Source organism: Tarenaya hassleriana, unplaced genomic scaffold (genome assembly GCF_000463585.1).
Source record: "Tarenaya hassleriana unplaced genomic scaffold, ASM46358v1 Cleome2, whole genome shotgun sequence".
In the NCBI taxonomy this organism is placed as follows: domain Eukaryota; kingdom Viridiplantae; phylum Streptophyta; class Magnoliopsida; order Brassicales; family Cleomaceae; genus Tarenaya; species Tarenaya hassleriana.
This window is the reverse complement of record NW_010965372.1, coordinates 5474590-5501572: the sequence shown is the minus strand read 5'-3', so window position 1 is coordinate 5501572 and position 26983 is coordinate 5474590. Positions and strand designations below refer to the sequence as shown.

The 26983-nt window shown below is 40.2% G+C and overlaps 9 protein-coding genes across 9 annotated transcripts in view; 4 read left to right on the top strand and 5 right to left on the bottom strand.

Annotated features, from left to right (window-relative positions):
* Positions 1–941: 941 nt before the first annotated feature.
* LOC104812456 lies at positions 942–3842 on the bottom strand. Its single transcript, XM_010539615.2, has 9 exons — positions 3619–3842; positions 3310–3446; positions 2860–3047; positions 2475–2765; positions 2327–2385; positions 2197–2233; positions 2038–2109; positions 1616–1937; positions 942–1525 (listed from the first exon to the last, which is right to left on the bottom strand). The coding sequence occupies exons 1-9, from the start codon at positions 3764–3766 to the stop codon at positions 1169–1171; spliced, it is 1611 nt and encodes a 536-aa protein (XP_010537917.1). The 5' UTR covers positions 3767–3842; the 3' UTR covers positions 942–1168.
* A 524-nt stretch (positions 3843–4366) lies between these two features.
* On the bottom strand, positions 4367–7713 carry LOC104812455 (putative UPF0481 protein At3g02645). Its single transcript, XM_010539614.2, has 3 exons — positions 7468–7713; positions 6469–7292; positions 4367–6243 (listed from the first exon to the last, which is right to left on the bottom strand). Exon 3 carries the CDS (start codon positions 6167–6169, stop codon positions 4517–4519), a length of 1653 nt encoding a protein of 550 aa, XP_010537916.1. The 5' UTR covers positions 6170–6243; positions 6469–7292; positions 7468–7713; the 3' UTR covers positions 4367–4516.
* A 369-nt stretch (positions 7714–8082) lies between these two features.
* LOC104813313 (3-isopropylmalate dehydrogenase 3, chloroplastic-like) lies at positions 8083–8845 on the top strand. The gene is made up of 4 exons (XM_010540879.1): positions 8083–8199; positions 8294–8347; positions 8443–8595; positions 8747–8845. Exons 1-4 carry the CDS (start codon positions 8083–8085, stop codon positions 8843–8845), a joined length of 423 nt encoding a protein of 140 aa, XP_010539181.1.
* A 378-nt stretch (positions 8846–9223) lies between these two features.
* LOC104812454 (3-isopropylmalate dehydrogenase, chloroplastic-like) lies at positions 9224–11898 on the top strand. Its single transcript, XM_010539612.2, has 11 exons — positions 9224–9525; positions 9753–9882; positions 9989–10100; positions 10200–10275; positions 10403–10491; positions 10699–10785; positions 10875–10991; positions 11088–11195; positions 11287–11340; positions 11437–11589; positions 11717–11898. Exons 1-11 carry the CDS (start codon positions 9306–9308, stop codon positions 11789–11791), a joined length of 1221 nt encoding a protein of 406 aa, XP_010537914.1. The 5' UTR covers positions 9224–9305; the 3' UTR covers positions 11792–11898.
* A 165-nt stretch (positions 11899–12063) lies between these two features.
* On the top strand, positions 12064–15037 carry LOC104812453 (BRCA1-associated protein). Its single transcript, XM_010539611.1, has 12 exons — positions 12064–12312; positions 12442–12557; positions 12736–12844; positions 12950–13073; positions 13282–13379; positions 13508–13614; positions 13711–13957; positions 14044–14097; positions 14189–14332; positions 14411–14475; positions 14561–14615; positions 14700–15037. Exons 1-12 carry the CDS (start codon positions 12103–12105, stop codon positions 14802–14804), a joined length of 1434 nt encoding a protein of 477 aa, XP_010537913.1. The 5' UTR covers positions 12064–12102; the 3' UTR covers positions 14805–15037.
* Positions 15038–17302: 2265 nt separating this feature from the next.
* Positions 17303–18058, top strand: LOC104813312 (ethylene-responsive transcription factor ERF084). Its single transcript, XM_010540878.1, has one exon. It carries the CDS (start codon positions 17303–17305, stop codon positions 18056–18058), a length of 756 nt encoding a protein of 251 aa, XP_010539180.1.
* Positions 18059–21244: 3186 nt separating this feature from the next.
* On the bottom strand, positions 21245–22422 carry LOC104812452 (probable WRKY transcription factor 64). Its single transcript, XM_010539610.2, has 3 exons — positions 22079–22422; positions 21883–22002; positions 21245–21802 (listed from the first exon to the last, which is right to left on the bottom strand). The coding sequence occupies exons 1-3, from the start codon at positions 22318–22320 to the stop codon at positions 21376–21378; spliced, it is 789 nt and encodes a 262-aa protein (XP_010537912.1). The 5' UTR covers positions 22321–22422; the 3' UTR covers positions 21245–21375.
* A 94-nt stretch (positions 22423–22516) lies between these two features.
* Positions 22517–24948, bottom strand: LOC104812451 (acetylornithine aminotransferase, chloroplastic/mitochondrial). Its single transcript, XM_010539608.2, has 3 exons — positions 24443–24948; positions 23340–23774; positions 22517–23151 (listed from the first exon to the last, which is right to left on the bottom strand). The coding sequence occupies exons 1-3, from the start codon at positions 24866–24868 to the stop codon at positions 22618–22620; spliced, it is 1395 nt and encodes a 464-aa protein (XP_010537910.1). The 5' UTR covers positions 24869–24948; the 3' UTR covers positions 22517–22617.
* Positions 24949–25660: 712 nt separating this feature from the next.
* LOC104813311 overlaps positions 25661–26983 on the bottom strand; it is a 4291-nt gene continuing 2968 nt past the window's right edge. The window contains exons 3-6 of the mRNA XM_010540877.1: positions 26800–26850; positions 26518–26580; positions 26354–26422; positions 25661–26268 (exon numbers count right to left, since the gene is read on the bottom strand). Coding sequence (XP_010539179.1) covers positions 26098–26268; positions 26354–26422; positions 26518–26580; positions 26800–26850 — 354 coding nt within the window. The 3' untranslated portion in view covers positions 25661–26097. The remainder of the gene's footprint in view (positions 26269–26353; positions 26423–26517; positions 26581–26799; positions 26851–26983) is intronic.

Here is a 26983-nt window from a genome sequence, read left to right as displayed (position 1 = left end):
CCTTGTCATCTCTCTCTCTCTCTCTCTCTCTCTCTCTCTCTCTCTCTCTCTCTCTCTCTCTCTCTCTCTCTCTCTCTCTCTCTCTGTTTCAAGCTCTGTAATGGACAAATGAGGTTGGCGAAAAAGGGGTCGCGTATTGTACCTATAAACAGTTACTAAATTTCATCTTTCCTTAAAACAATTCAATAAAAGGGACACGAAATTCTCGGGGTTTTATCTTTAGAAATTTTTATAAAAAAAAAAACTCAAAACTTTGAGTGAGTGGAAACGAAATATTTTATTTTGTATCTGTAATAACATAGGACATGCTGTCACAGTATAAAAAACCGAACCATTTTGTTGTGTTGTGCGGACCTTTTCTTTTTTGCGGTCTCCAACACGTGACGCGTCGTGTTTGTACATCTCGAGGTCCATTCTTGGCATAGATCTTAACGAATTCAATTTTATAATTTGCAACATATTTGTAATATATATTAGTATCATTATACACGCGATATCAAATCTGTCTAGGATACCCCTAACGCTTTTGTTGATATTATTATTTTATACTTTAATATTATAACATATGTATTTTTATTATTTAAATTCGACTGGTTTTTAAAGAATGATCCTCACTCCTTCCTTGTATTTAGGGTTAGACCATTTCGGTTATTAGCCGAATAATCGAGCCGAAGCGAACTAAATAAGATATAACTGTATCCGAATCGAACCCGACATCAAAACCGAACAGTTATGATTTTCTTAAATCCGAAAAAATCGAACCCAACCCAACCGAACCGAATAAAATATAACCGAAAAATCGAGAAAATAACCGACAATTTCTTCGAAAAACTGAACTTTTTACCAAAACCGAACCCGGACCTAAAAATAACCGAACCGAAGTTTATATAAAAACCGAATGATTATAGTTTTTCTATAACCGAAATAACCGAATCTGAATATAACCAAACCGAACCCAAACCGAAATCCAAATTGGTCACCCCTAAGTGTATTCACGCTGTCATTGTTGACAATATATACCGATAATGTCTAATTGTTTATCATACGCCATATATATGATGTATGGATTCACAATAGGGATTGGGACCTGTAGCTTTATTCGTATACAGACACAAAAACGTAATACGAATGCACTCTTGCTTTATGGATTCGATCGTTCCTTTCCCTCCTAGAACCTACTCATCTCGATCATGGACTTCTTTGTACGGACACGATGCCTACGTTCTCTGATAAAGATCATCCAAAGGATGAGCGAAACCATCACGGCTCCAGAGACCGAGGCCAGGCCTGCGTAGATCCACTGGCTGGAAACGCTGAGCCTTGGGCAATGGTGCGCGCTTATGGCCCTGAACGTGTCCCTCACGAACGTACAGCCGATCAGGCTGGCTAGGAACGGGCTGTAGTGGTCTAACGTGAATGCCACGTTGATCGCACCCATCATCTGGTCGTAGGAGACGGGGGTTAACCGTCCCTGTGTCGTGCATATTCCCTTTGAATCCACTTGGCATACGTACGTTTTGTACGTCTGTATATATTGAAAGAAAGAAAAAAAAACTTAGAACCTGTTCTTCTTATATATAACATTTCGAATACCGTATATATACGATAAGTGTACCTGAGAGGCATTGGCGAGGGGGACCTCGGCAGGAGCGCAGGGCCGAGGGTTGAGTGATGGGTCGAAAGGGTTACAGAGAAGCGGAAGCGGTGGACCCGACAGGTTATGGTAGAGAGGGAAGTCCGGTGGGAACTCCTGGTTAGTGATGTTGAGGGTGTAGTCGTTGATCAAGTCAATGGTCGTGAACGTAACGGATCTCGTTATGTTTAACGTCTCGTCGACGGTGCGACGGTCCAAGCAGGGCAGCAGCTGGCTGAGTGTCGACTCGGCCGTCGGGTTCTGCACCCATTGGTCCATCGCCATGCACGTGTCCGCCACCACGCTTTTCGTTGGAACCAAAACGTAAAACGTATTACAAGCTAGTCTCCATATAAGAAAGAACTTTATGTCGTATATATGCATATGAATGTTGCCCTTCTTACTTGTGGAAAACGAGGAAAATGGCGCTGAGAAGGATCGTTGCTGTGACGAGAATCCAACCCAAAACAACCAACCTGAAGAGATCACACGAGAATAATCTCGACTCAGCAACTTTGAATCGCGGAAGATAAACGTGAAAATCGAAGTTTGTAACCACTCACAGGTAGACGAGAACCCGCAGGCCGCATACTGAAAACACTGCAAGTACACATCGAAAAAACCCGAAAAAAGTTACAAACTTTTCAATCGATTCAGACGAATACAATCTGAGGTGTAGTTTAGGTTACTTACAGAGGCCGAGAAGGGCGACTCCGAGCATGATACCAGCGATCACATTGAGAGCTAATCTCCTGCAAACTTAGAACGGCATCATATGTATCAGGCCAATAAAAGAAACATACTTTACTTAGAAGACAAGAAAACTAGTGAAGATACATACACAGGATTCAGAGCTCCAGTGAGATAGTGAATGGTAGTATTGGAGACACGATCAGGCAAGGTGGTATTAGACATGTGAATCATGTTGCTGAAGTGGTCGATGCTTTCCCTGAACTCAGGAGGGAACATGAACTGTCCGTTGAGGTGGATGTCTTTAGCCGACTGAATCGAATCCCACAAGCCCGTCAGTGTATTCAAGATACCAGTGGCTTGTCGGATGATGTAAGTGAACGTTTCCTCCACGCTGCTGTAGAACTCCCGTTGACCCGTGTACAGCATCGCACACCCGAGCCTGTCCAAGAAAACACAAGAGACAGAGCCGTACAGGTTAGGTTATGATGGATAGTTGGTAATGAAAGGGACAAAGAATGTATGTATATACGTACGTAGCGGCGATGGTGAAGAGGAGGAGGAAAGTGAGGGAGAGAGCGTAGCAGACGCGTGAGTAGCCGTAGGCTCTGGGTCCGAGCCAGCAGCAGCAGCAACAGAAGCATGCGCAGATTAGGAACAGTCCGATTAACACGAACCATCCTATCGCTATCGCTATCAGAGGCACTGCTGAAAATGCCACCGACTTGACAAATAAAAAAGAAGATGATGAGGATATTACAATATCTAAAGTATCGGTTATATGTACAGAAGTAACTGAAAATGTAGCCGTTGCCACCAACCGTTTGAATCAAAACCAGCAGAAGCCTTGTTTTTCCTTATTTCCATTTTGACCCCACTCTATGTTTTGTTTTTAGGTTTTAACCCCATACCAATTAAATCGGAGAAACAGCCCCCCTTGAAGTAATTTTACACATGACGTTTTCATTGCAATATAATAAACTCACGGCGATGTAATGGGAATCGGTAACGTTCCAGCCGCCGGTGTAGTATTGGAAATTGTTGAGAGGGTCTCTCCGGTGGGTCCTTTCCGCTGCCAAAACCAATGTCCCGTTCCCTCCTTCCAGAACCTCCCTCCTCAACCCTATCCACGTTTTAAATCAATAAACTCTTGAAAATTCGCCACGAATATAGGATTGTATAAAGAGAAATCGATGAAAAGCCTCGAAATTTCGACATGAAATTGTCAGCAAAAGATCGAAACTTTGTATTTCGATCAACCAAAATGAAAAACAAAAACGTAAATTGTGACGAACCTTGAAGTTTGAGCGTAGACGGGGGATTATGGGAAGGACAAGAAACTCCATTAGAGAAGGAGATCAAGCTCGACGAGACCAGGAGCCCCACGGCGAGGAGAAGACGATGATGACCATGAAACGACGGCGTTTCGATACCGCGACGCATTTGTTTTTTTTTTTGTGTGTGTGTGTGTTTCGAAATTCGAGAAACTCGGGGGGAAGAAAATGGGGTTTATCGCTGCAATATGATCGGATGAAAAATACTTACTAAAATGTCTAATCCTTTTTGGAATTGTATTTCTGATTTTTTTCTCCACCCATTATTACCTGATTTGTATCCTTAAATAGTTGTTTTCTATAAAAATATTACTCTTTAAACATTATTTAGTTTGAGATTTAAAATTGATTCTTATAAAAATAAAATTAATAATCTACGCGGTTTCTCTTCCCGGTTACATATATGGGAAAATTAAAATCGGAAGGAATATTTTATCTAATAATGATTATACTTAATAAGATATGTCATTTATGAGACCGCGTTGATTCAGTTTCCACCGTAACGAGCCGTGTAAATTAAAAACGGACAATTCCAATCAATTCCATATTTATTTTCCTATACATAAAACAAACAATTGTCAACAAAAAAAACTTACCATTTAAGTTTGTACATGCATTTCTTTATGTAACGATTATTTTGGTAACATATATTAACATATATTTCAAAAGAAAATATCCAATCATATTTTTAGAATAACCAGCCATAAAATAATAAAATAGTGTATATATTTTTACCAAAAAAAAAAGTGTATATATGTTTTCATGGACGCCCACTAACAAAACAACAAGTCATTTACTTAATATTAAAAATACGAAATTAAATAAAAAAGACAAAAACAATTTATAAAACAAAACGACGTCACTTCATAGTTCCCTGTCCTGGACGGAGCAACCTCGTCGAGTTATACACCAAAGAAAGCACCTGCAGGGAGAATAACAGTAACACCAAGACGGCAGCTACAAACGCAAGAAACCGCCATGAACCATAGACATAGAGCTCGACTAAATTTCCCACTTTGACCCTCCACCTTCCACTGAAGTACCTGTTCACTTCCTCGATCGTCTTGTCCAAGAAGGGTACTTTCGTAAGCCTCAGAGATTTGCTCATCCCGTTCCAGAGGTTTGCAGCTTCTTCGTCGCTCTTTAGGCGGTTCATGAGGATGCCTTGCTCTCTAAGCAATCTCACGTCGTCCTCCGAGTCGACGATCCCGTTGATTAGCTCGGTGTAACGTGTAAAGACCAGTGGCCCGCAAGTGTTCGACGCCTCGTAAGCGACTAGATTCCTCAGGATGATCTCAGTGTTAACGTCAAGGTTGATGACGGGGAGATAGAACAGACCCGAGTTCGAGTCGAAACTAATAGTCGAGATGTTACCGTTGGTGGGTCTGAATCGTACACCGGATTTGTAAAGCTCTGACACGGAAGGGATGGTGATTTCTTCGGCCAGAGGAGGTTTCTCAATGTCGGTGGAGGATTCGGGACAGGAGTTTCCTTGTCCCTCTTCGTTTTCTTGTCTGGTGAACAAGTATCCAGCTGACACTTTCAACACGACGAATCCAGGTAGATTAGACAGAATTTTCCATGGCAGCTTTAGGATGAAACCTGCAGGTCTTGATTCGAAAACCTTTTTAAACCGAAGCTTGATCTCTCGCAGAAACTCCCTCAACCGTGAGTTAGGAGATGCTTTTTCTCGGCCATGGTCATTTTCTCCGTCTTCTTCATCTTCACCAACTATCCCGAGCTCTTCTTCTTCCATTTTCGGCACAATTGTTTGGTACATGAAATCCAAAATATGTGCATACTCTTGTATTCGAGTTGATGGCAAATACTCTGCTGTACTGAGAGGGGAAAGCTCCCTGCTTAATCCCGTCAGAATGGAAAACAACAAATCGTCGGCTGCTTCAACTGATTCAAGTTGGAGTTCTAGTGTTTTCCTCAGCACCAAAAGCGGGATTTGATTCTCAAGCATCAAAATGTCTCTCAGTATCTCATTGTGCCCTGATCTCCTCCCCGCATTATCAACCAGATGCGACATCCCCGACGAAATTCTTGACAATGTCTTACCTTTTGTGATATTGTAGGTCTGGAGAAATTCTAAAAGGAATGATGCATCTACTGCCATCATCCACGACAGAGTCTCGCCTTTAAATTCCACATACTTGTGATAGCATGCTCGAATCTTTGGCTCCATCTCTTGTAACCTCTCAGAAAGATGGAGAAATTTAAAGGTCTTGAATCGAGATTGAATCCTTCTTGCAGCCAAAAGCTTGTATCTTTCCATTTCATAAAGCTCGGGTCTCAAACAGTGATAAGGTCCGATTGCAACTTGCTGGGGTGTGTAGCAATCTGGATGGCTATACATCAGCGCTTTAGGGACGTGAAAAATGCAAACTAGGACCTCACTATCGTCTTCAAAATCTGCATCCAGAGATTGTCGAACATTCACAAGCCACCGAGCCTCGTCAAAATTTTGACCCGACGATACGTAAAAAGGTTGCTTGAGATGCAACATGATCAGCTATTGCAGGGTAACAGTCTCCTAAGAACCCCTTAAATCTTGACTCTTTTTTTTCTCTTGTCTTAATCCTGCAGTAATGAAAGAAATCAGTTAAAGCTTGGGTGTTCATTAAGACTTTGTTACTTTCAAATAGAAACCACTACTAGCATTTAATCTCACTTTTAAGTCGCTGCTTTAAATATCAATACGCACATACATGTAACTTGTTGTCTATGCGTGTCTACGTACATTTTTCCACTCGGAAATCAGAAGACGTGGATTTGAAAGAAACTCTAGGGAAAATAATGTAATACCTGGAAGAGGTCCAAATTATCTACAAACTGTTTCTTCTTCAGCCTTCTCCTTGGAGAATAACCCATTTGCCATAGTTTCCTCTTCGTAATCCTTAGCCATATCCTTTCTGAATCAAAGAATCAATCAGAGCATTATATGAATCTGAGTCGGGAGTATCCCCTACCCCATCCATTTTCTTCCAGACTTCCAGACGTATAAAGTTGGCCGAAGAAACCCCCATCTCTTAAACTCTCACAGAAACATCACATAAGTATCCATCTCCGGTCGAATATAACTGCTAATCATCCTATCAAAAAGACAATGAATCTGTCTTGGTTTCACCATACACCGGAAGAAACTGTTGTAACTGAATTTGGGGAGCATCTCCTCTTGAGCATTTTCGTTAAGCATCTCATATGTATCATCCATCCGCTTATCTTTCACAGAGAAGCTTGATCACTGTATTACACGTCGCAACATTAGGTTTGCGCCCTGATAACAAAGTCTAAATACATGTGACATTAATTTCCATATCCACCAATTGTAATCCCTTTTCTCTTCATTTCCTTGTACAAATTCACAGTTTTCCATGGATTTTCACCCTTTCACTCTAAATCCATGAAATCGAATACCATGACAAGCCTTTAGCAACACCATCGGTATCCATCTTCTCCCAAAGGCCAAAGCTCCCAACACTTCCCCACCAATCCATTTTTCACCACCCACGAAGAATTGTATTATAAGACTTGATCTTGCTGAGGTTAAAGCCATTATCAATCTTCCCCTTTCCCAAAACAAAGCTCTTCTGCTTCAACCACATGCTTGTACTCGCAAAGCCCATCGACTAGATTACAAAAGGATGTTTCATCTCTCAAATTTAGCTCATACATATTGCAAAATGTATCTAGATTCTCTCTAGAACAAGATGCCTAAAGCTTGAACATTATACGAAACGTCAAGTTACTGGGGGACCGAAATCGCAGTTTGGGACATGCGGTGTATCAAATCCCAGAACTTACCCAGTGTGACGATCATCCGATTGAACGTCACGGCGGTGTTTCTGAATCCAGATTCCATCTCAACCCAGTTGAAAAGCTCCATCGCTTTTGGTCAATCGTTGCCGTAACAGGCGAGAGCCTCGCATTCCATTTTCTGATCGAAACGATTGGTCTAGGCGAAACTTAGGGTTCCTGGGATCAAAATCCGAGACGGAAATGCATGGCCGAATTAGAGCCGAGGAAGAAAACATAATTCTAAGTCGATCGAATATCCAATAAGAGATCGACGCCCCTTTTTGTCTTTTTCCCATTCCCTTCGATTGCCGGGTTCGTCAAAAGGCGGCGATCAACGGGCGAATTTTCGACCCGGTTTCCCAATTTGGGATCCGAAATCACTCATTGGGCTTTCTCTAAATTAGGCCCAGCCCGTTTCTAAGGCTGAAAAATTGAGCTCCGTCCACAAAACAATTTATTGGATAATCGCATAAAAATACTCAAAATTTTACACTATTTTCAAGTAAATAATCGAACTATATAATTATCATATAAAAATACATAATCTTTTCACGACTCTCACATAAATATCCAGACTTTTAATTTTTTTTCCAAATCAAACATCTGTCCGTTAAAAAACAAATGAACCAGTTTGATACCATCTTGACCGGCATCATGTTTGGTAATATTCTATCTGATCTCGCGGCTGTAATTCCTGAAAGTATAGGGTTGCTTCCATCTACTTCAATTGGCGATTCGGTAAAATGTCGTCGATCCATCATTTTTTTTCTTCTGAGGAAACTCATTGGATTTGTCATTATAACTGTTTTGAAAAACATTCTGACTGATACAGGGTCCTGGAATTTTCGAACCTGTTCATGGCTCTTCACCTAAACACTACGGGAAGGTTCATAACGACACAACCTTTTGTTCAGACACGAAACCCGCGTAGACATGTGCATATGTATATATGTGGTATATGATGCAACTGAAATCTGGCAGGATACAGCGAACCCTTTGGCGGCAGTGCTATCGGCTGCAATGCTTCTGAGGTATGGTTTGAAAGAAGAGAAGGCGACGAAGAGAATAGAAGAAGCGGTAGAGGATGTTCTAAACCGAGAATTCAGAACTCGTGATGTTCACACTTCTATAAGTGTAAGTTATATCCATAAATGGTAACTAAATATGGATGTTTGATCATATAATCAACTGTTTTAAGTTCATATATATATATATATATGTGTGTGTATAAGTATAGATTAGTGAAGTGAGGATGGCCTTCAAATTGGTGATTTTGTGTGGACAGAGGTTGGTAGGTTGCCAGCAGATGGGAGAGGAGATTCTCAAGTCTCTTGATGCCAATGTCTACGCTCCCCCCGTTGGAAGCGTGTTTCATGTTCTATAAGCATGGTTTGGTTTCCAACCGTAAGACCGAAAAAGCTGTACTTATGACCTGCCCTTACGCATTTATATTATGTCAATTTCGACTGACATTTTCATGATCATACGTAACGTATCATTGTATTTGAACAAGTTTTTTCCATAAAGAACAATATATATTTTTTAATAAGTATTTGAATGGGTTATCAATGATAAATGTTAAATTGGGCAATTAATTATAAAAAATGATTTAATTTTTTTTTTTAGAATTTGAAAACAAAAAAGAGTACTACGTTTACGTTATGTGCGGCCATATGGGAGAAGTCTGTCTTTAATGTATTTTTTTCTCAAACTTTTTTTTTTGTTGAAAATGTTCGATTTCCCCTCAAATCTTTCAAATTGAAAAATTGAAATCCCCAAAAGAAAGAGGATACAGAAGAGAGGTGTGGCCCTAGAGTTGACACTCTCGTCTTTCTCTCTCAAAAATGCCGGCGGCTCTGCAGGCTAATATCAGGCCGATCAAGGGCCCTTCCTTGTTCAGATCCGTCTCCAAACGGTCGTGTCAACCTGGTCGGATACGTTGCGCCTCCGCCTCCGCTTCGCCGGCAAAACGGTACAACATCACTCTCCTTCCCGGCGACGGCATCGGTCCCGAGGTCATCTCCGTCGCCAAGAATGTGCTTCACCAAGCTGGTTCTCTCGAAGGTCTCACCTCTCACCCTGTAGTTGCCGTTCCATTTTGCTTTTATTTGTTCCCGATAAATCGCGAGAGAATTCGTGGGTTTACTGTTCTCTGGTAGGAATCCAAATTTCTGTTATTGAATCTCATAGAGAGGCATGAAAGTTTGGGAATTTTACGAACTTTGGCCTGGATAATAGAATTGTGTGATTTTACTCATAGACTAGGCAATTCGTGTATAATGTTGTATTAGGCATCGAATTTAGCTTTCAAGAGATGCCAATGGGAGGAGCTGCGTTGGATTTGGTTGGAGTGGCCTTGCCCGAGGAAACCCTTTCGGCTGCTAAGCAATCTGATGCAGTGCTTCTTGGAGCTATCGGAGGGTGTGTCTCGTCCCTTATTTCATTAAACCATTGGTTCATCTTGTTGTTTCAGTGATTATTCGTTTGGAAGTACAGGCTCTGTCTTGATAATAGCAGTGTGTTCCAGGTACAAATGGGATAAAAATGAAAAGAATCTAAAGCCTGAGACTGGGCTGCTACAACTCCGTGAGGGTCTTAAAGTCTTTGCAAATCTAAGACCTGCCACTGTTTTGCCACAGGTGGTTTGAGCAATAATTCCATCTATAGTTTGAGCATTCGATTTGATTTGTAACTTGAGTTTTTCATTTTGGTGAATCTTGAAATTATGTTTCTTTCAGTTGGTGGATGCTTCGACCTTGAAGAAGGAGGTGGCGCAAGGTGTTGATCTAATGGTTGTAAGGGAGCTTACAGGAGGTCAGTGAAAATACTGATTGAACTAATTCATCTCTTGTGAGAATTTTTTTTATTTCCTTGATCTCTGGTCTTCACCTTGTGGGAAAGTATCTTCACATTGTGATTTCCTTAATCCTCATGGAAGCAGGTATTTACTTTGGAAAGCCAAGAGGCATAAACACCAACGACAATGGTGAGGAAGTGGGGTTTAACACTGAGGTCTATGCTGCTCATGAGGTATACTCTTTTTGAAAATCTTGCTGCAGTTTCACTGTATTCCCCATTGATTTTAGGTTGAAAGTTACTATCTTGAAAACCTTTTCTCCTTTACACCATAGTTTCTGAAAGCGTGAATGCCAAGTGAGAAGTAACCTCTTTTTCTCATTGTTAAGAAAGTATGAAACGATTGCTTAATATGTATAAATATCTGCTTACATTCCCCAGATTGATCGGATTGCTCGTGTTGCATTTGAGACTGCTCGAAAGCGTCGTGGCAAGCTGTGTTCTGTTGACAAAGCCAATGTCTTGGAGGTACGGTCGATAACTAGAAGTGACTTTTTTGCTTTTTTACACCCTCGCTTCCCTGTAAATACCAAAGATGAATGCCATTTTTCATGCAGGCCTCGATGTTATGGAGGAGACGGGTGACAGCATTAGCCGCTGAATATCCCGATGTTGAGTTATCACATATGTACGTTGACAATGCCTCAATGCAGCTTATTCGTGACCCGAAACAGGTGCTTTCATCCTCGGGACAATTTACTGTCAACTGCCTTTCTTGATAAAGGAATGAGAAATATCACCATGTCTGATCATCTATTGGAAAATTGCAGTTTGACACCATTGTTACAAACAACATCTTTGGTGATATATTATCCGATGAAGCTTCAATGATCACAGGAAGTATTGGAATGCTTCCATCTGCCAGTCTTGGTGAATCAGTATGTAAAAGAATCTCAACATATCATTTTCCTCATGCCGTGACATTGGAAATTCATTTTTTAATGTCTGAATGAACTTCTTTTTATACAGGGACCCGGACTCTTTGAACCCATACACGGATCTGCACCCGATATTGCTGGACAGGTTATTACTCTGTCCTATGAAGATGGGTTTTTCTTCTCTTCCAAATATGTAAAACTATCCGTGTGCCAAAAAAACACAATTCTTGAATATTTGTAGGACAAAGCAAATCCACTGGCCACCATTCTAAGTGCTGCAATGCTTCTGAAATATGGACTCGGTGAAGAAAAAGCTGCCAATAGAATCGAGAAGGCGGTATTGGATGCTCTCAACAAAGGGCTCAGAACCGGGGACATCTACTCTTCTGGGACTGTAACTTATCTCAAAAACTCTCAATCTCTCTCTCTTTCATTATAACTATAAAATCTGTAGAACAATGACCATAATGTGATCCTTACATGATTACATCTTGTGTTTCCTGCATGATACGGCGAAACAGAAACTGGTTGGATGCAAGGAGATGGGCGAGGAGGTGCTGAAATCAGTGGAATCCCAAGTTCCAGCTTCTGTTTGATTGTTTTGTAGCTTTTGGCAAAGCTCTGTAACGTTTACAATAAAATTCAAGAACGGTTTTTTTGCGTAATAGAACAGTGGAATAAGATCTGTTGTGGTTGTGGCTTGTGGGGGGTTATTTGCAATTTTGGTAACTTTCTTGCCTCTCCTGTAAAAAAGGTAGAAACTTCCCCACGAAGTTGATGAGGTGTCAAATTATTATTGGTTAATAGCTGACAAAAGGCTCTTTGCAAAGCGTATGATTTCTTCCGTATAAATAAATAAATGTATATCGTCGGCTGTTCGTCGTCGTCTCTGTAAAAACTAACAGCCATGTCGTCGAGCTCAAGAACAGTGTCCGGAGAAGAAGGCCTGATGGCGGGAGAATCCTCTCTTTGCGATATGACGCAGACTGTTCGTTTCTCCTCCGGAAACCCTAGGATAGGGGAAACCCATGGCGTCATGCATCTCTTCTCTGACGATTCCGTTTCGTCTTCGTCGTCGTCTTCTTGCTCCCCCTCATCCTCCTCCTCGAACCTCCCGGTAATCTCTCTCCCTATCTCGCTCAGTTTTATCCGGAGTTCCATTTTCCTCTCGCTTGATTGATTCTAGTTTCTCCCATTTTTTTGTCCGTTGGGTGATTGATCCGGAATTCCTTTTTGCGTCGTTTAGATAGGAAGGAATCCTCTTGTTTGCGTGCTCGGTGTTCCGAACCACATGACTTATGCAGATTTTTGCCAGTTCTGTGGTTCTTTTATCCAGCACATTCTGGAGATGCGAACTGTAAGGTAAAGCAGAGAAATCAATTGGGTATCGGAATCGCTGTTAAAATCGATTCTTTTGGTAGACGATGATTTCATCTTTTTTCTGCAATAATAGGAGGATAAGACTATAACCGAGTACTTTGGTTGATCTTCTGGCAAAAAGGATTACGAATTAACTTGCTACCGATTTTCCTTGTTTTAGGAACGATGGGATTGAAAATCGGTATAGTATTTTGATAAGGTTTGATAGTCAAGAATTCACAGATGCATTTTACCAACATTTTGGCGGAAAACGGTTCAGTTCTCTGGAGGTATGGACTCCTGCTTGTGTCGCCTTAAAGTTTCTTTGTGGTTTTACGTGTAGTAGGCATTGATTGTATCGTCGTGATCACTTACTGATAAGTAGCTTGTTGCAGGAAGATGTTTGCCGGGTACTTTTTACTATGGATGTTCAGTTTACCGGCTATAGTGGATCCATTGACAATACCCAGCCTTCTTCTGCTGGCTCAATAGAGCAATCTACTTGCCCAGTTTGTCTAGGTACAATCTTAACCTTGTGGTCTGAATTTGTTAAAAGGCTTGGTTTACTGTAGCAATGAAAAATGGTGCAAGCTTAGCGTTAGCAGTAAGATTTTCAAGAACTCTGATACTTTATATTGACTATGTTGGTTAACTGATATATTCAGTTCCATACACCATTACTAAACTATATCCTAAACATTTTCTGAATCATCCCTGCCTGTTTCAGAGAGGCTAGACCAAGATACAGGTGGCATTCTCACAACCTTGTGCAATCACTCCTTCCATTGTTCATGTATTTCAAATTGGGCAGATTCTTCTTGTCCAGTAAGTTGCTTTGATCAGTTTTATGCAACTTTTACCTCATTTTAATTGTTCCATGTGGGGCATTTCGATTTTTAACTGATTCGTAGCAAATATGTTTATGTTTGGGTGTTATTTTTGGTTGTTTTCAGGTCTGTCGATATTGCCAGCAGCAACCTGAAAATTCAGTATGTTGTGTTTGTCAAACATCTGAGAATCTCTGGATGTGTGTTATCTGTGGGTTTGTTGGCTGCGGGAGGTAATAATTGCCTTTTCGGCATCCAGCACTAAGACTTGTTTTGTGTGGATTAACTATTTGTGTCTGCCATTCACTATGGATAAAGGGCTGTTGCAGGTATAAGGGAGGGCATGCCATAAGGCACTGGGAAGAGACAGAGCATTGTTATTCTCTTGAGCTTGAAACACAGCGTGTTTGGGATTATGCTGGTGATAACTACGTTCACCGACTTATTCAATCCAAAACTGACGGTAAGCTCGTGGAGTTGAATACTCATTGTTCGCTTGACGATGATAGTCGTGGAAGTTGTGAATTCTCTGACAGTGGAATTACCGATGCTCTCTTGAACAGCAAAGTCGAATTGGTACTGCTTCTTTTTTGTTCTGTGCGTTCATTTGTTATGTCCTTTTCAATAATTCTGCATTTGATATTTTCTAATTTAAACGACAGATCATTGGGGAGTACAATGAACTGCTCCATGCACAACTAGAGAACCAAAAACAAGTAAGCCAATTGCCAATTGAAGCTTTCACTATTTGTTAATAGATAAATTATCATTTTTCAGCTCTAAGTGTGTGTGTGTTTTCTGAAACAGTATTTTGAGAAATTGCTACAAGATGTCAAAGAGGAAGCCGAAAAGAAAGTCTCAGAAGCGGTTAGCAAGGCAATTGGCCAAAGACTGCAAAAGCTGCAAGCCAAGCTTGACAGATGCGTCCAAGATAAGAAATTTCTTGATGAAGTGAGTATGTATAATCATTCAAATTGATTCTATGGTGTGAACCGTAGAGGGCTAACTGCCTTGTTTCCTCGTACGTAGCTCAATGAAAACCTTGTGAAAAATAAGGACATATGGAAAGCAAAGATCACAGAACTGGAAGAAAGGTAGCTTTCTGTTTTTCTTTCCCCATTTTTTTTTAAAAAGGTTTGTGCTGAAGGGGGATGGCATGCTCTTATGTTCTTATGTCAGGGAGAAGAGAGCAGTTAAAGCAAAGGATGAAAAGATTGAGGACCTGGAAGAACAGGTAAAGAAGCAAAGCAAAAATTACATAGTCCTGCCATGCTTTGGATCTGAAACAATTAAAATGGTGTGATATTTGGGATCGCAGCTTAGAAATCTGATGGCGCAAATGGAAGAGGAGCAGCCATCAGAAGAAGTAAAGGAGGGTAAGGATGGTACGGTCATACCCATATCTGCCAATTCTTCTTCTTGATCTCCGTCGGGTGGAAAGGGAAAGGGAAGTAGCAGGGGAAAGGGTTAGAAGAGAAGGATGTGCAAGAGTCTTGTCTCTCTGTCGACCATAAAGAGTTCTGTAACAAATGCAAGCAATTGTCTGTTCTAAACCATGAACAAAGTACCATTGTTTGGCCATCCATACACATTTAACCATCACGGGTCAAATTGGTCAACGCGGAAGAATTCTGCCCATATGTTTGTTCAAAGATATCTTCCTGTAAAAAAAAAAACTACCCTCTTCCCAAAATCTCTTCTCACGTATTTTTATGTTCTTTGCTTCGGGTTGATGGGTCCCACGGACTGGATTTTGAAGGTTGTCCCCGGGTTTCTGAGAGAGGTGGTCATGGACCTGCTAAGTCTGTCTCTTTCAGGCAAGACTTGTCCTGAATGTTCTAAATGGTCCATTGATCAAACTCCTTAGTGGTTCCTTAAATCTATTTGAAATCTAACCATCTGAACTTCTCCAAGTTATTAGCATTTTAACATTTAAAAGCTTACCGAATACCGCACGTACACGCCATTGAAGCTGTACGAGCAAGCATCTTGCAAATCAAAAGGCTTTTTTTTTTCCTTTCTAACTGTTAAGATCCCGAGCTTCTGTCGTGAGGGGAAGGAGTTTCCCAAGGTGCATCAGGGAGATGACACGTGTTAAATATCCACCGGACAATGACGTCATCCAGGTGTCCGTAGATACGGGACCCACATGTGACGTAAACACCGAACTCACTCACTGTTCACTTTCAGTTCCAAGCTGAAAAGGATCTGCAGCAGCACCATGATCCGATTGATTTGAACACCGGCCTTTACATATATATATATATATATATATATGTCAAATGGCATCAAAATCTCTTCTATTGACGAACATACATATACATTGTAATTACATTTATGTGAAAAAAATAACTGGGCAATGTTAGATTTCAACATTCAGTTTTGTCCTGATTTAAAGAAAATTGTATGTGAATTGCATTAAGATTGAAGAACATTTGAATATGCCATTGTTGTTCTGTTTGATTTCTAAAGATGTCGTGAGATTTTTTCTTTTGCTAAGGCCCATGACCCTTCAGTTCTTTAAACTCTTCAGCATGGTAACACGCAAAAGCCGGGGAGTGGTGGAGCACACAACAACAAAAAGATAAGTTTACACACACACATACATATATATATATATATATATATGTATGCGTTGTATTGTATGTACTTGTTTTTATCAGTAATAGATCCTCTGCCAAAGGGATCTGACATAATCAGACACTTCCAATATTTTATGTCAGAAAAAATTTCACCATCCAACATCAGCAGCAGTCCTCTATTGTTACCTAATGATGTTGCAAGGAAACTTCTATTAACCACCCTTTTTTTTACAGTGGGGACTAATTGATACGGCATAAATAATTTCTAGACCGTAACTAAGGTCTAAAAGATTACTCAATATTAAAAAATATATATATGGAAACAAATGAAATCTATTGGTACTAATAAAATAATCCGTTGTTATTTATAATAAAAAATAAAAAATAAAATAATCCACTGTTTTCTTCATCCGAATCAATTTCAGAAAGTTTTTTCTTCAATTTTCCGTTGTTTCTTGGCTGAAAAAACTGTCGATTAAATAATAGAAAAATCTTTTTCTAAATTATTTTTCGGGATTTTTATTTTCTTCGGGTGAGTCTTAAATTAATTTATGCATGTTTTAACAAAATTGGAAGAATGATAACAAAGAAAAAAAAAGATCTTGTTCGTTGACGCCACCCTGACGAGATCACTCCCACGTCCCTATAATCCAACGGCTGCCAACTCTACGCAGTCAAATCATTTGATATGTCGATCTTACCCCTGATAGTCTCCGGTGACAGCCCTGGATCGTCAAGGGTATTTACGACATTTACATGAGATTGGGCTTTGGGTTTGGGCTCCAAAGAAGCCCAATATACACGTTGCACGGAACGGTATCCACATGATTATCCGTTGATTCCCCCCCCCCCCCTTGATCATGGCATTGTCTAACCAATTGTCGAATACAACCCACGTTTTTTTTATTTCATTAGATGATCAACATATATATACACACACACATAAGATACAATTCTATGGTATAATTCCAAGCAAAAAAAATTGTACTATAGAGCCACGTATAATGTTCATAATAATAATAATAATAATGTTGAAGCATATAATGATTTGAGTGAAAAGTAGCACTGCAACTTTCTCGTCGCACCATGAAGGACGGGCGCATAAATGTGAAAGATTTACCGTCATATCGAATTTGACAGCAGTATCTTTAATTATCTCCATCAAATCTTCTTACTATACAATATTTTCTTTTTATTTTTCCTACTAATTCAATCATTTAAAAAAACTCAAATAAATTAATATATATTTTATTGTCCCTATAAGATTGATTCCACCACTGCTTCGTTTAGCAAATCAACAAAAGCTGACTCCACGCACTCTTTTTCTCCACTTAGACATATGGGAGACGCCGTTAACGACCACCGTGTGCAATTCTCCGTTCCGTTGCTCGATATCCCGTCTCTCAGCATGCCCGTCCACGTTACCAAACCCTTTCACGGACCCGGTTCGAACAAACTGGGTGGTGACCTGGAACCCGATTCCGTACCTGACCTGAGATGGGTCCTCGACGGCACCATCGCCGCTGTTGTCGGCGAAGCAGTTTTGTTCGGTAAAACCACCTCCACACAGGGAGAAAACCCGAGAAATATTCCCGGCGCAGGCATGACGGCGGCGGAGGACGAGAAGCCAGACGAAGCCGTTATGGGGGTGAAGCGGCGGCGGAGCGGTGGTGGAGGGTACAGAGGGGTGAGGAGGCGACCGTGGGGGAGGTGGTCGGCGGAGATAAGGGACAAGATCGGTCGGTGCAGGCACTGGTTGGGAACCTTTGACACGGCGGAGGAGGCGGCGCGTGCATACGACGCGGCGGCGAGGCGGCTAAGAGGGTCTAAGGCAAAGACCAACTTCTACATCCCTCCGTTTCTCCCGACGGCGGAGGCTGAGGCGGCGTCGCCGGGGGCGAAGGGGAGGAGGAGCAAGAAGGTTATGACGGAGAAGAGGTGTCAGAAAGTCACATCAGTCGCACAATTGTTCAGCAATGCAACTACTATCACCAGTTCCAATAATGATAATAACGTGATTAGTCGTGATAATGGTGGTTTAGAGCTTGACTTGAAGTTGGGCTGTGGAATTCACAGTGCTGTGATCATCAAGTAATGACGGGTTAGCAGTTCAGTAACCATGCTTAGTGGGAGTGGTGGATTCGTGTTTCGGTCTCTTCTTTGGGTTGCATGTGCATGAAAATGTGTACTTTTGTCTTGTCTTTTGGATGTGGCTGAACATGAGCTTGGTCTTCAGATGTGGTTTCGTATATATGAATGTTAAGATTATGCAATGCATCTGTTTTGTTATCTTTCTCCATGATACTCATGAAACCTTAAATGTCGTGAATGAAGAAGATAATAAAAATTCTTACGTTTGATCTTGTGATGTTCAAAACCAACCACGAATCGATATTAAATCATTTTTCAAAGTTTTGAAGCAAGTGGCAAAAGGTGATAAACAAGGGTTTTCTCCCAAATCCAGTTAATATATATGAACTAATATAGCTATCTTCTATATGCAACTTGTACTATTCATACGGCATAAACACATGCACACGCATATATATATATATATACATATATATGTGTGTGTGTGTTTTTTGTTTTATTCACTTCACTTGTAGTTCCCCATAAATTAAAAAAAAAAAACCCTAGAGGACCTCGTTTATGTTTCTTCATCATCTTAGGTTCTGAATAAAGATCCCATGAAACCTGGGTGAAAACAAGTCTCTCTCTCTCTCTACATATATATATATATATATATAATATGCTAGCCTTTTGTCAATAAATTAATACTGCGTACTTCTTGGGTATATGAAGATTGACAGGGAAACCTATAAAGGAAATATATGAAAGACTCGGGTAAAAAAAACAACGAGTGTATGTCTCTAAATATGTGTACAACGATATTCCTCCCTCTCAATATATATATATACATATAGATGTATATATGTGTGTGTATACGATAACAATATCATGCATTTACACATGTATGATGATTAAGCATTGGAGAAAGATATTGCAAACTACATGAAAATGCACAGGCAGGAGCTTAGCGAAAGCATAAAGATACCATAATGGCGTACTTTCTTTGTCTTCTTTCTCCTCGGGATTTTGCATTGTCTTCTGGTCTTTCTCCAAAACCCACGTAAACCCTAACCCTGAAACATCGCTTACATTTATATATATATATATATATATTATTAACTTTGATGGTTAAAACAAAATAAAATCAGATAAACCCTAGTCTCACTGTCCGACGACCCAAGTGGTCTCTTGAGAAACCCCACGAAAGCCAAATCCCCTTTCGCGTGCTTCGTTGCTTTCTACTTCTTGGAATCTTAATTAATTTTTTTAAAATCTAAATATATATCTCTTTTTCTTATATTTTTATTTGCGATCTGGTTTTTATGTTGAGAAACTTGACGACAGACATTCTTTTATACTTCGTTGCTTAGCGGCTGTTTTATCGTGTTGTCTTAAACATGCGGTTGAATAATGTGACCCTACAAGGTGTAACATGTACTCATAATTAATTATATATATATATAATCGCATTTTTATTATTATTATATTCTGTTCCTTTTTTAAATACGATTTTGGATTTACTGTTGTTACTTTATTGAATATATACAATTTTCCAATTTAAACATGATAAATTTTATGGCGATCTTTTTTAATCATTATTTGGTTTTTAAATGATATCATACTTTAATTACAATTTATATTTTTTTAGAATTTTCTGTTAGTTAGTAATACAATTAAGATAATTTAATCATAGAGATTTTCTTATTTTTCTTATAAATGATATTTTTGAATTTTGAGAATTATCTGTCGGAATAAAAATCTTTTGGAGGCGGAGTCAATCCAGGATCAGTCAAGCCCATTAACATTTCTTTTAACGTATCCGCTTTTAATGGGCTTAGTAAAGGATCTGCATACTACATTATTGGGCCTACCATTATATAATAAATTTTAATAAAGCCCGAGCTCGTCCGTCATACGCGACTCCCGTAACCTACGCGCAAGCAGAGCGCGTCGAGCGCGTGTCGCTTAATTTTTCATCAAATTGTGTTTTTGTGAAAGCGAACGCGCGTGAGGAGTCTTGTCATCGAAATGCGCACAACGTTAATTTTGAAAGTGATAGTTTGTTTATTTAAAGAATTTTCCTACATTGAAACCCCCCCCCCCCATTAAAATCATAAGATGACGTTAAAAAACTTATGAGATGGTAACTCATTTAGTAAATAAATCCTTACACAATTTTGACAAAGCTATGAACGATTTCAGAATTTATAACTAATTGTTACACGAATTTGATTATAAAAAATGTTAATAATGTTTTGGTGTGTTTACCTCCCTCCGTTCAAGGTGCGAGTCATATGATTATTTTGCCTTTAGTATGGAAAATTTATTTGGTCTAACTCGAATCTATATGTATAAATGCAAATCAACGGTTACACTAATCTACATGTATATGTGGAAATGGGACATCAAATATGATGATGATTCTATAAGTTTGTGATTTCGTTTGCATTTCGGACAAAGTATAACGAAATTTCCACAATATTTTTTGTATGTGCGGATTCTTGAGATGCATTTAATGCCTTGCAGATAAATTGATGACACAAGATAAAAACGGTCGAATTATAAATTCAAGATTTTTATAGATGGGCATGCATAGATGTTTCCTCGAATTTCCACAATAATATAATAAAATGGACGGGAGATTGAATAAAAATGAAGGGTTGGTTAGAGGATGTAAAGAAAAGAAAGACGTCAACAACGTGGAAAGTGTTTTAAGGCTTTTAAGGTTGGAATGTTATCACAAAAGTATTTGGTGAAAGGTGCTTAGGGTGTAAGGGCGAAGACTCTAAGTTCCAACGGTCAAACGACGACAAATCAAAGCAAAGAAAATCTAATGCCTTTCTATTTGGATTAGAACAATGCCCGCCTTTTCATACGGACCGCTTAGTTATATTTTGATTTTCGGTTTGCCTTTTTAGGATTTTATAAAATTTATTATTTATATATATATATTCGGTTCAGTTCGATTCATTTTGTATTTGCTTTTATTAGGTTTTCTTAACACATTTTTAATTTCATTTTTTTTCACATTAAATCCTAATTGGGCTAATTCAATTTTAACAAAAAAAAAACATACACAATCGAAGCGAAATTATATCCATCAGTATTTTCCATACATATAAGATCTTTTTTTTGAAAAGTTTTACAAAAATGTTAGGCTATGGTTGATAATCCAATATTAGATACCGTATATTCAAAACTGCTAACAATTTTATTGAAACAAAACCGGTCCAAAGATAGAAACTTCAGCTTACAAAAGTAGTAACCAACAACAAAACTCAAACTAAAAACAATTTAAATATATAAAACATCATATAATTAATGAGCATGGAGTCATGCTCTTCAGATCATAAACCGAAACGGGTCGTAATCGGACAAGTCCAACTGCGACGATCCAATCATGATATCGCCGGCCGATGACGCAGGCGAATCCAACGGCCACAATTCGACGTCGTCTGCAAAGAATTGATCAATGCAATCATCCTGGCTCATCTGGTCGTCTTTGGACACCTCTCTATGATTGTTAACCGGTCCGGTTGATGTGAAAACCGGGTTGGTTTCTTGGTCGAGTTTTCCGAAATGGATCATCCGAGAACCGTCGACTTCGTCATGAGCAGAATCCGACAAGATCTGGAAAACCGGAGTTTGATCATGTTGACATGTGTGTCGGCCCAAGTAAGTGGTTTGGTACACCGGAGGATTGTCTTGTATTTTCTGCACATGCTTCTTGGCATTGCATTCTTCCATGTACGCGCATTTATAGTAGCTCCTGTTCATCATATAGATCGATTAAATGGAGAGAGAGAGAGAGAGAGAGAGAGAGAGGGAGGAGAGTGACTGTGTTAGGACCTCTGGTGGAGTGGAGAAGATTTGATGCACTTTTGGCCGTACTTCCTCCATACAAACCCATCTGGGTAGTTCGGAAACGGGGAATCCTGTCTGGAGCACACCTCGTCCGCTTGTCTGTTCCTGCAACACCGATCGAGTCAAAGATCGGTCAACTAAGAGTATACATACATAAGGCGTTGATGGGTACGGTACGAACCTCTTCGATGGTCTGCGTGGAATGTGGGAGGAGGAGGCAGTGGAATTTGAAGAGAAGTCGGAGGATCGATGGTGGAGGGGGTGAGCGCTGTTGGTCAGATGGGAAATGGCACTAGAGAAAGAATTGATGACTGATTCGGCTAGATCCTCTGCTTCAACTGATAACCCTTGGTTTTGGATCTTCTTCTTCAGCTCTCTCGCCGATTTTTGGCCTCGAACCAGCGGTTCCACCGCCGAATCCATGTTTCAGTTATTCGGCTGGACAATCGAACACTTATTTTGCTCAACTCGTTCGTATATATAAGGAAGCAGGGGAGAAAAAGGTAGCTTTTTCCGGCGTAGAGGATGACGTCAGCTCCGGTGACGTCATGCATCACTGCTGGTTAAACATAACATATTCGTCTACTTGTAACATAGAAAGACCGAACAGGTGATGTGATGATCGGTTTAACTCGGGCTAATCAAATAAGAAAAAGGTTCATATGTAATGTATTATTCATACACAAATGCAGAAATAACTTCACTTGCTGTCGTAAAGCATCAGTCTTTGAGATCAAGAGCAGTCAAATTCTGGGCAATAATCTCAGCCGCACGTTCGATTTCCTCCTCCGAGATGATCAACGGCGGAACAAGCCTCACCACGTTCCCTTTCCCTGCCGTCAGAATCAGAAGCCCGGAATTCCGACATGCATCCACCAATGGTTTCGCTGGGACGTCAAACTCGATCCCGATGATGAGCCCCATTCCCCGTACTTCCTTCACGTGAGGGTTTCCTCCCATTTTCTTCTCCAACAGGTCCTTAAAGTATCGACCTTTGCTCGATACGCTGGACAAGAAAGAGGGTTTCGAGATTTTGTCCAGAACCGCCATGGCTGCATTGCACACGAGAGGGTTCCCCGCAAAGGTGCTTCCATGGTCTCCGTACTTTATAGTGGACGCAACTTTTTCTGTCACGAGCACCGCTCCAATGGGGAGACCACCTGCTAACGGCTTTGCGAGCGTCATTATGTCGGGAGTTACACCAAATGCCTCGTATGCCCATAGATTTCCCGTTCGACCCAACCCACATTGAACCTGGCAAAGAACAGGAACGGAAACCATGACTCTTGAGTTAACGTATACAAGATCCGCAATTTCTTGCAGAATGTTTCGAAGAACGAGAAAGATGTGCGGATGCAGTGATGAATGAGAAAGACTACACTGGAGGAGCTATAAATCGAACTGACAGTTCAAATGGATTATGAGGGAGAAGCAATCTTTACCTCATCGAAGACAAGAAGGGATCCAGAGGCATCACAAGCAGAACGCAGAGATAACAGAAACTCCTTTGTTGCGGTGTGAATCCCGCCTTCTCCTTGAACAGGTTCTACGAAAACAGCAGCAATCTTTCCCAAGCTGATTAGGTCAGTTGCTGCTTGAACGTTACCGTACTCCAAGAAGGTGACACCTGGCATGACGGGTTCAAAGGGAGTTCTGTACTGTTCTTTGCTCGTCAGGGCAAGAGCTCCTAAAGTTCTGCCATGGAAACTATTTGTAAAAGCGATGAAGTCAGTGGCAACTTCCTTCTCTTCAGGGTGAGTGAATCTTTGGAACTTCCTTGCGAATTTGATGGCTGCTTCATTGGCTTCTGTTCCAGAGTTACTGAAGAAGACTCGGTCAGCGAAAGAGCAGGCCACCAGGCGTTTGGCCAGTTCTATCTGCACAAGCAAAAATGTCTCGGATTTTAACACATTCGTATGAAAAAGCCAGTAACCGGGTTTCTGCAGAAATAAAGTTCAATGCACATTAAGAAATAGCACAAAAATCTCCTGTTTCTTGCCCATGTGTACCCTTAAAATGTATCCATCCATCTGATCATTACATTATCCTATAGAATCTTTACGGACAATCCTCATTCTACACTGAAAGAGAAATCGGCGACCAACTATGTGGATTGAAGCCTGTGAAATCATATCCTAGGCAAGAGACCAGATGAACTAACTTTCAGGAAATGAAATTTCACAGAACTCTTTCATGAAAGTGAGCAATTTGCTCAAGTAATTCTCTAATATTCAGACACAGACGTACAATTCTAAAAAACACAACAGTTTGTTAGCACCCTCGATGTAGGCCATAGCCGAATGACAAAAAACAACCACGAAAGAAAAAAGTTTCGAACTTTCCCCAGAAATGACCAAGTTTCAACCACAACTCCATGGAATGCAACATACCCATTAGCCAATATTCAACAATCAACCATTAAATTCTCCGACAAATCATCATTGTATCGCATCATCAGCAACACTAACGCAATTCGAGTGACATTATGATACGAGCAGAAAGATGATTTTCCCATCAATTTTCAAAATTTCTGGAGAAATCGAACCTGAGGTATAGTGTAGTAGACATTGCTGACATGGGCAAGAACACCGGCTTGCTCAGTGACCGCACGAAGCCAATCGGGATCGCCATGGCCGAGGGCATTCACAGCGATCCCAGAGGAACAATCCAAATACTCTCGTCCCTCAGGGTCGAACAATTTACAGCCTTTGCCACTGGATAGCACCACCGGAGCACGGGCGTACGTCCCCACCAGAACTTTCCCCTCCGCCTCCATCACCTCATGGCTCACGCCCACTTTCACCGGCTCCGTCGGCGCGTTGGTCGACGCGCCGCTCGCCCTGATCCGGCCGTTGAACTCTACATGGGTTTTGATTGTCGGGTCGAATCGACGGTGGAGAAGGCCCATCCCCGGCGGCGGCAGCGCATGGCGGAGGGTGACGTGGCCAAGAGACGACATTTTGGTCAGCATTTTTACCGTTTTAACTTGTCCGGACGAAAATATTTCGTAGAAAATAAAATGTTAGGGTTTCGTACGCGGAGCATGTCGTTTTGGAAATTTAAGACCGTTCCTTTTTTTGGGTAAAAAATCGTTCTTTTCTTTATTTATTTAAACAAAGATTATGTATTTATACCGCACGATTGAAACAAACTCTGACGCATAATCTACTCATCACTTAATAATAGAAAAGGATAAACTCAAAAAAACCAATCTTAATACATTTAAAAGAATAGTACAAGGTTTTGCTCAAAAAGCTCAAATATTTTCACCGTACTAAAGTGGCATAATTACCAAGACGGAAATAGAAAATGACATAATTCCATTTTACCAACATCAATATCGTTTTAATCCAAAGTTTATTTAAGATCGACCACATGAATTCTTCGTTTTTTATTCGTTTCGGTTTTGAATTAGCTCTCTCGAAATTTGTAATAATACCAATTAGAAATGACTCGTTCTCAATTAAGAATAGGTTTACCATTTTCTTTTATCTTCATCTGAATTCTTATACTCTCCATATGTATCGGCCTATGTTGTATATGTCAAAACCTCTATAATTTCACCTTACCGAAGAAAAAAAAAAGTTGCGTTCGAAAACGTACACAACACACAGATTCAAGATGTTAGGACTGAAACTTGAAAGTCTGACACATTTCTATGACAGTTTGCAGATACGCAACAACTCAACCAGATTCTCCTTCTTCCGACGTTACCCCATTGAGAGACATACCATTTTCTGAAATGAGTTGAGTATAGAGATCCAGGCATAACATATGTTCGAATTTGTGTTGGAACAATCGATTCACCGAAGAGATGAAGTTGAATGTAACATCTGCAATATCTTCCATTGCAGGCAATAAAGAAAACAAATGAAGAAAATGGAAGAGAGTGGCTCTGTAGAGATAACTACATCTCATCTCACAAAAGAAGAAAGAAAAAGAGAGCAAAAACCTTACTTGCGTCTAGGTATGTCAGAAGAGACACTCAACCATAAACCCTAATCATCTCAACTCCATGAAAATCATCTGTTGCAGTCACAGGATCAGGCATCTCTCTATCTTAGTTACAGTTATGCAACATCTTAGGCTTAAAGCATGGATACAGTTGGTTTCTTTGGTCGTGTGAATCAGGATGGTTTTGGCTGATGGAAAAACTAAAGAATAATATGGGTTGCTTGTCCCGTTTTGGGTACTTTTTCATTAGCTGATTCCATAGAGAACTTCAGGGCTCGGGTCGTTAAGGTCAGGGAGCAAAAAGGAGGAATCTTTTTTTACGTCGGTTTCCTCTCTTTTGGACGAACTGTGAGGTGAATAGGCCGTGGATGTTATTGCTGGAGCCGCTTTGCAGGGGAGGGAAGATTGTGATTCGGCCTGCGTTTATACAACCGATTAGAGTAATACTCTACATGATCCAGAGAGATTTTGTAAGTTGATAGACAAAGGGAGATGATTTCACCTTCAACTTCTTAAGAGCATCGTTTCTTGCTCTTTGTTGCTCAAGCAAAGCCCGGATGCTTGCCAGTTCCTGATCCATAAACAATAGCAGTAAAATGAATAACTCTGTTTGCATATCGAATCAGATGTTATTAGATATAGAGAACAATGCTGAAGGTAGGGTACATTTTTCAAGCTTTTTCTTTCCTTCAAGAGCAGACTCTCCTCCTCTTTAAGTTCAGCCAGAGTCTGAGGGCAAAGAAAAAACCGAGAGGATGAGATTCGAGAAAGGTCATATAAAAACCAAAACTTCAGCCTGTTCCCATGTTACTGCAACAAGATATTAGCATATGACAACCTATAAAACCATGATTTCATCCATGTCTTAAGAGGAACTTCGGGGCATGAAGTAATGCTTCTAATGATATTAACAACAAAAAATTAGTTTTTTTGTTGTTGCAGTTTTACCTTTTTCCTTCTCAATCTCTTGAACGCAGTTGCTCCACTCGTTTGAGGAATCTGCATACACCACCGAACTTACGTTAAAACTGTCACTTAAGACAGACACCACCGAATAAAAGCCAGCTCAAGATCCAATAATAATAACACCAAACAAATAGCACAACTGACGATTAAATTATATATATATATA

Bases quoted from the DNA above. Each gene is read 5' to 3' on its own strand.
- LOC104812456 (XM_010539615.2), bottom strand. From the start codon at position 3,766: ATGCGTCGCGGTATCGAAACGCCGTCGTTTCATGGTCATCATCGTCTT. The intron at 2,386-2,474 runs GTATGTATCTTC...CTAAGTTTGCAG, and splicing joins ACTGGAGCTCTGAATCCTGT to GAGATTAGCTCTCAATGTGA. The intron at 2,234-2,326 runs GTAAGTAACCTA...GTGTACTTGCAG, and splicing joins AGTCGCCCTTCTCGGCCTCT to TGTTTTCAGTATGCGGCCTG.
- LOC104812455 (XM_010539614.2), bottom strand. From the start codon at position 6,169: ATGTTGCATCTCAAGCAACCTTTTTACGTATCGTCGGGTCAAAATTTT.
- LOC104813313 (XM_010540879.1), top strand. From the start codon at position 8,083: ATGAACCAGTTTGATACCATCTTGACCGGCATCATGTTTGGTAATATT. The intron at 8,200-8,293 runs GTAAAATGTCGT...TGACTGATACAG, and splicing joins CTACTTCAATTGGCGATTCG to GGTCCTGGAATTTTCGAACC. The intron at 8,596-8,746 runs GTAAGTTATATC...TTGTGTGGACAG, and splicing joins ATGTTCACACTTCTATAAGT to AGGTTGGTAGGTTGCCAGCA.
- LOC104812454 (XM_010539612.2), top strand. From the start codon at position 9,306: ATGCCGGCGGCTCTGCAGGCTAATATCAGGCCGATCAAGGGCCCTTCC. The intron at 10,492-10,698 runs GTATACTCTTTT...TACATTCCCCAG, and splicing joins AGGTCTATGCTGCTCATGAG to ATTGATCGGATTGCTCGTGT. The intron at 10,992-11,087 runs GTGCTTTCATCC...GGAAAATTGCAG, and splicing joins TTATTCGTGACCCGAAACAG to TTTGACACCATTGTTACAAA.
- LOC104812453 (XM_010539611.1), top strand. From the start codon at position 12,103: ATGTCGTCGAGCTCAAGAACAGTGTCCGGAGAAGAAGGCCTGATGGCG. The intron at 14,098-14,188 runs GTAAGCCAATTG...TTTCTGAAACAG, and splicing joins AACTAGAGAACCAAAAACAA to TATTTTGAGAAATTGCTACA. The intron at 14,476-14,560 runs GTAGCTTTCTGT...TTCTTATGTCAG, and splicing joins ATCACAGAACTGGAAGAAAG to GGAGAAGAGAGCAGTTAAAG.
- LOC104813312 (XM_010540878.1), top strand. From the start codon at position 17,303: ATGGGAGACGCCGTTAACGACCACCGTGTGCAATTCTCCGTTCCGTTG.
- LOC104812452 (XM_010539610.2), bottom strand. From the start codon at position 22,320: ATGGATTCGGCGGTGGAACCGCTGGTTCGAGGCCAAAAATCGGCGAGA. The intron at 22,003-22,078 runs GTTCGTACCGTA...TCGGTGTTGCAG, and splicing joins CCACGCAGACCATCGAAGAG to GAACAGACAAGCGGACGAGG. The intron at 21,803-21,882 runs GTCCTAACACAG...TATGATGAACAG, and splicing joins TCTTCTCCACTCCACCAGAG to GAGCTACTATAAATGCGCGT.
- LOC104812451 (XM_010539608.2), bottom strand. From the start codon at position 24,868: ATGCTGACCAAAATGTCGTCTCTTGGCCACGTCACCCTCCGCCATGCG. The intron at 23,775-24,442 runs GTTCGATTTCTC...TTGCTTGTGCAG, and splicing joins TCTACTACACTATACCTCAG to ATAGAACTGGCCAAACGCCT. The intron at 23,152-23,339 runs GTAAAGATTGCT...GTTCTTTGCCAG, and splicing joins CCCTTCTTGTCTTCGATGAG to GTTCAATGTGGGTTGGGTCG.